This window comes from Panicum virgatum, chromosome 6K (genome assembly GCF_016808335.1).
Source record: "Panicum virgatum strain AP13 chromosome 6K, P.virgatum_v5, whole genome shotgun sequence".
NCBI classification, from domain to species: Eukaryota; Viridiplantae; Streptophyta; class Magnoliopsida; order Poales; family Poaceae; genus Panicum; species Panicum virgatum.
In genome coordinates, this window is record NC_053141.1 from 12,440,324 (window position 1) to 12,446,719 (window position 6,396).

Consider the following 6,396-nt stretch of genomic DNA (forward strand, 5'->3'; position numbering starts at 1 on the left):
AGTACGCTGACGTCGCTCTATCAGTCTCAGTGGGAGTGTCATCGACACAGTTATCTAGACTGAAATCTTAAAAATCGTACCAATAGAGTATCATGGTGATGACCCTCCTCTCACATTTCACGACACTCCTCTCTTTTCTCTCCTCATACTATTGGTATATGTTAGCAAATTTAATTTTTATAACACTCTTATGACACTCCAACTGACATTAGCCTCGGGAAAGGACGGTGACACGCGTCGGCGTCACTGCCTACCGAGGAAGGAGGAAGGAGCAGCTAGCGCTAGTGGCCTGGCCGGCTGGCCCCGATTTTTTATTCAACGATGCGGTGGCGGCTGCCGACACGACCAGGGTTAAATTTACCGACCGGAACCGGTTTGGTTACCGCGGTAACCGGTCTAACCGGTTCTGGTTTGGAGCGATTACAAACCGGCTCAAATTTAAAATTTAAATTTGAATTCAAAAAAATGAAAAAATCTCAAAAAATTCCTAAAAATACTTCAAGTTGCGACGAATCTAATGGTGTCAAATTTTTTCAAATATTCGTTCATTTAGTATACTTTGCGGGCATTTGAAGTTAAACAAAAAAACGTGCATACAAAAGTATATAAATACAATGTAAAATATGTTATACATTATATTAATGTAAAAGTAGTAAAAAGAGGGTTGGAGGGTTCATTTAGGCTAAAAACACGTTATACAAAAATTCAAATTTTGAAACAAAGTCGGTTTTTTATTCAACGGACCGGTTTCCACTCAAACCAGACCGGTTTACCGGTCAAACCAGTCGGTTAACCAGTAGAAACCGGTTGAACTGGCATATTTGAATTTGACCGGGTTTTACCGGTTTCTAGTCAAACCAGTCCGGTTTACCGGAACCGGACGGGGCGGTTTCAGATGACCAGTCGGTAAAAAAACCCTGGACACGACACGGGTGCGTGCGCTGAAGCACCCCGGCGCACCTGCCAGGGCGGGGCGGAACGTGCCGCCGCCGTCGCGTCACTCGGCTGCCCGCTCCGCCGCCGGCGGGTCGCTGCCGCTGCAGGCCGGGACAGGGTGGAGAGATGCCGGAGAGTCAGAGTCTCTTCACCTGTACGCCCCGCCCCAGCTCAACATCTGATGATCTGAACGAGTTGATAATGTCCACGCATGTCGAAATAGACCTTGTAGATCTTTCATGCATGACACCGAGAGATAATTAGGCTGTGCACGCTGCAGCTGCACATGAATTAACATATACTGTTCTTCAAGAACAAGGAACTCCACACACGAGAGATCAATCTTGCTCCTCCTTGCAACGGATGAGAACAAGTCAGACCAATGCCAACAGCTAGCTGACTATCTGCATGTGTTGCTTTACTGGGCCAATTTGCTCTGACGAGGAAGAAGAAAAAGCCATTTGAGAGTTGGAAATTTTCCTAAATTCGCGAAAACACCATCTCGGCGAATACACAAATCTGCAGCCTATTTACACCTGAAGATGGAATCTGTATCGATGAGCTGTTTCCTACTGTGCTAACAAACCGATTGATTAGTGTGTTTCTACCTCACCATCTCGGCCGGCAGCGCCAGGTTGAGGTCGAGCCCCAGGCCCACGGCCGGCGCAGCGTCGAACACCGCCGACGAGGAGGAGCACGACCCTGAGAAGCTCTGGTCTTCCTCACTCTTGGGCGGCAGGAACTGCAGCAGCGCTGGCGCCACGGCTACCATCGTCGCGGCCGGGTCCAGGAACATGTGGTACGACGACGGCGTGGCCGGGAGCGCCAGACTCAGGTCCTTCGACGGAGCCGCCGCGACGGCCACCGTGACCGCCAGCGGCGAGTCCCGGGAGCGCGACGAGGAAGACGACGCGCCCTCCGACAGCGCAACGCTCCCGCTCCTGCTCGCCGCCGGAGCGTCCGCCGCCACGGCCCTCGGGTCCTGGGCCGGGTAGTTGGTGGCGGCGCGCGGCCCCCGGAGCCTGCGCGCGGCGGCGTCGTAGGCGCGCGCGGCGTCCTCGGGCGTGTCGAAGGTCCCCAGCCACACGCGCGCCTTGCGTACGGGGTCGCGGATCTCCGCCGCGTACCGGCCCCACGGCCGCTTCCGCACGCCTCGGAGCCTCGGCTGCTGCCCCGCCGCCGCCGCCGCTGGCGCGCACACGGCGCTGCCGCTGCCGCTGCTCCCGGCCGGCGACGGTGACCTTCTGGGCGCCATTGGATCGCTTGTATCCGACTGGCTGGTGTCGCGACGCTGCTCGATCGCCGCTCTCCGGCTGGCTCCTCGCTTCTTCGCTGCTGGAAGGAGGCTTGGAGTTGGGGAGCTTCCGATGAGGGTGGATGGGGATGCCACTGGGGAGGCGCAGGAATATATACACCGCGCGGGGAGGGGGCTGGGTTTGCGGCGGGGAACCGGATCAGCTGACGTGGGGGCTGCTGACATTGGGTCACTGCCAGCGGGCCCCAGCGCTAGTGGGCCCCACATGCAGTGGCTCAAAGTCAGCCACCCCAACTGCAGCGGATCTCAATCCGTGCGGCGGCGGGACGGTGGCGGTGAAGGTGACTGGGTGAGGTGGAGGGTGGGGCCCGCGCGGGAGAGGTGGAAGGAAGCCAGGAAGGTGAGGCCTGCTCGGGCGTGGGGCCCGCGGCGCCGCCTTCGGCGGCTAGTGGCGTCGGTTTCCCGGGCCTGTGCCGTGTGGCTCCTGCGCGTCGGGTCCGAATCGACTCGTGCCAGGGTTTTACTTACCGACCGCTCCGGCCAAACCGGTACGGTCCGGTACCGGTATATCGGTCCGGTTTGTCCGGAAACCGGTCGGTACCAGTGGAATTCAAATTTAAATTCAAATTTCGCAGTACAACCGGTTCGTACCGGTGTACCGGCCGGTTTGACTGGTAATCGGCCAAATTCAATTTTTTTGTTTAAATTCAAATGTCCGCAAAGTATACTAAATGAATATTTGTATAACATGTTTTAGTCTAAATGAACCCTCCAATCCTTTTTTTACTACTTTTACATTGTATTTATATACTTTTGTATGCACGCTTTTTTGTTTAACTTCAAATCCCTGCAAACTATACTAAACGAACGAATTTTTGAGAAAATTTGACACCATTAGATTCGTCGCACCTTGAAGTATTTTTAGGAATTTTTTGAGAATTTTTTATTTTTTCGAATTTAAATTTGAATTTTGAATTTGGACTGTTTGATACCGGTCCAAACCGGACCGGTTCCCACCGGTTTGATGAACACTGCTCGTGGCTCGCGTGGGGGTTGCGGCGGAGCAGGTCGCCCGCGCAGCCGTCCGATCAGGAAAACGACGTCACGAGATCGGCTGTCGCGGCACGCGCACGGGTCGGCGCCGCCCGGGCCCGGCCCCACGCGGCGCGGCGCCGGGACGGCGGACTTTTTAAAACCGGGGACCGCCGGCCCGGGCGGGTCGCTGCAGTCGTCGGCGGCGCGCGCGCCTACCAGCCGCGGGGAGCAGGCGTCGCGCCCACGCCGCCGGTACCCCAGGACTGGACGGTGCGGGTGCCACGCGCGTCGCTGCTGCCCCCCGCCCCCCACATCTCTTTTATTTATTCCTCCAGCCACCACCCCCAGAGCTGCCGACACGACAGGGGCGCGTGCGCTGCCTGGAACTGGAAGCCTCGCCGTGCTTGCCTTTGCCAGGACGGGCGGGCCGTGCCGGTGCCGCCGCCGCCGCCGCCGCCGCGTCGTCTCTCGGCTGGTCGTCGCCAGCTCCACGCGGGCTCTTGACCGCGCCGCGCGTCGCGTGCTGCCGCTACCGGGGGGACGGACAGGACGGAGAGATCCCGGAGGTGACGGGGCCGTGCACACAGTGCGTGCTTGCGAACGAGAGATTGGTTCTACAGTGTATTTGGTTGCTACAGTAAAAATTTCGCGAAAACAGACTTTTATATGTATGAAATACTAAATATATTCTATTTGTAAAGGATGGGTATATTTTTCACGACGAATCTAATAATGATAATTAATTCATAATTGGCTACAGTAATACTACAGTAATCATTCTCTAATCGTGTGGTTAAAGACCTTATTAGATTGGTCTCACGAATTTACCAGAAATCCTGCAGGTGATTTTATAATTAAATTTTATTTAATACTCTAAATTAGTGGTCAAATGTGCAAAAAAAAATTTGTGAAATTTTTTTCACCTCAAACTAAACAGGCCGATTGATTTCATTTTCCAAAACAAAAAAGCGATTGCACAGGAGAGGTAGAGACCAGCTGGGGCGAGTTAAAAAAAAAGTTAATTTCCCCGTTCTTCAATTGCAAGTAGACCAAGCTGGTTAATCTTTACAATACGATTCACGCAACAAAAAATGGCCGGCCAGCGTGGCCACGTCACCCGCTTTTCCCGGCCGTCCGATCGGGCGCACGGACGGTTCAGATCGTGCAAATCATAAGATTTTTGCAAAAAAAACTCTTCTACTACTGGAAAATCAACCCGCAGTCCCTCCGATCCGCGCCTCGCCGGCCGCCGCCGCGCCTGGAGGAGCTGCCGTCGCCGCTCCACCGCACCGCTTGCTGGGGATCTTCTCCTCGCCATGGCCTTGTGTGGGCACCCTTCCTGGCCGCCGGTCAGGAAGGGGGGAGGAGGACGCGCCAAATTGGGCCGCGACGGAGCTCGAGGAGGGCGCTGCCACCGTCCTAGTCGGACGTCGAGGCCGCCAGATCCAGCTGCCGCCGTCACGGGCCGAGCTCCAGGCCGCCGGATCTGTCTAGCCCCGTCGTCTCCCCACCGCGCAGGCGTCCGCTAGTGCCGCCGCCATGGGGGGCACTGGAGGAGGGGGCAGGAGAGGGCGGAGTGCCGGGCGCCGCAGCTCTAACGCTACGCTTGAGCTCCAGCGTGCACGCGCGGCAGCACTGCCCTCCCCGAAGACCATGGCAAGGAGGCGGAGGAGGCGAGGGTGGATGGGAAGGCGGAGCTGGAGGACGCGAGGGAGGCGGAGGCGGAGGTGGCCAGGGACAGGAGGGACGAGGGGACCGCCGGTGCCGACGTGCTCCTTGGAGAGAGAGAGACGGAGGGCCTCCTCCACCGCCACGATGTCGGCCAACTCCTCATCGCGTGGTGGCCACGCGGGATGTCGTCGCTGATGCACAACTCCTGCCCCGCGTAGGGGGCGCGGCCCCGACCTCGTCATCATCGCCACACGCCGTAGTGTCTGTCGACGCCAAGAAGAAAAGGGGCCCTGGCGTCATCGTTGTACACCACGGAGGTCGAGGCCGCTCCGCGCGGCCGTTGAGAGGGTGGCAGGCGGCAGGGAGGCTGGGCGACGAACGCGCAGGGTGAGACAGCGTGAGGTGATGCGGGTGGCCGGCCGGGCGAGAGAAGCTGCGAGAGAGACTAGGGAGGAGATGTGTGCCGTGGCGGGTGCAAAGCCAAGGGATCCAGAGTGCCTATCTGCAGCCGTGCAGCGTGCCTGTGGTTGTATGAGGCTCGTGGATGCGCGATGCGACGGGAGAAAACACAATCCGTGGGAGATCCAATGGGAGGCGCTGGTTGGGGGACGGTTGGAGCCGAGGATAGATAACGTGGCGTTTGGGTCAGGGCCAGTATATTGCTACGTGTTTTTTTGAAAAAGAGGCTTCGGCTTTTTATAATGGACGTGAGTTTGGTTTTCGATAAATGGATGGATACATGTCTGTAACTTTTATATGATTTTACTTCACAATTTTCATAAAAATAATATCAAGTATATAAAAAGCAATAAATATATTGTCATATCAGCAAATGGGACGATGGGATAGGGAATTCAACAATAAAGAAAGGAGAGACATTTCATCAAAATAAGACTAGGTACGCAGTGTTATCCAGACACGGAGCCGCTTTGAGTGGTACTAGGGGCGAGTGGTTTCATTTCATCTACATATCACAATCAAATGAGGTTTCTACAAAATGTGACAACAATCACGTCCAAGCCAATATTCTATTACACAATTTCGAAATCAAAATTAATTGTGTCCATTTAAATGAGGTTTCTACAAAATGTGACAACAATAATATTAAGACGCTCCTACTATTTGCTTTTCTGAGGTCCACATATCACTGCCCCAATACAGAAAAAGAAATATCAATTGGATTCTTCATAAAAATGGAAATGCGTCGTGCTGCAAAACTTATAACAAGCGCAACACTAATCTAATATAAAAAAAAACAGATACAGAGACACGAGCAACTATATAAATTGTTGCAACAAGCGCAACAATAGTCCACGAACTATAAACATGAATGTGAAACAAACAAAGTGATGGATTCGACTGCATCTGCCGTGCCAGTTAGCGCCTGTGGATCCACACAGCGCGCGACATGCCAGACAAAAGTGGTGCCAGCCAAGGGGCACGTAGATGTCCAAACACGAAGACAGACTTCAAAAAACTGCAAAGCAACATACTACCCA

At 54.7% G+C, this 6,396-nt stretch overlaps 1 protein-coding gene across 2 annotated transcripts; it reads right to left on the minus strand.

The window, feature by feature from the left end:
* Nucleotides 1-1,154: 1,154 nt before the first annotated feature.
* LOC120711784 (ethylene-responsive transcription factor 3-like) lies at nucleotides 1,155-2,333 on the minus strand. 2 transcript variants are annotated; one of them, XM_039997426.1, is made up of 2 exons: nucleotides 1,550-2,333; nucleotides 1,155-1,472 (listed from the first exon to the last, which is right to left on the minus strand). In XM_039997426.1, the coding sequence occupies exons 1-2, from the start codon at nucleotides 2,189-2,191 to the stop codon at nucleotides 1,467-1,469; spliced, it is 648 nt and encodes a 215-aa protein (XP_039853360.1). In that variant the 5' UTR covers nucleotides 2,192-2,333; the 3' UTR covers nucleotides 1,155-1,466. The 2 variants fall into 2 exon arrangements, with proteins under 2 accessions (XP_039853360.1, XP_039853359.1); XM_039997425.1 differs by having other exon boundaries at nucleotides 1,545-2,333.
* Nucleotides 2,334-6,396: the final 4,063 nt, after the last annotated feature.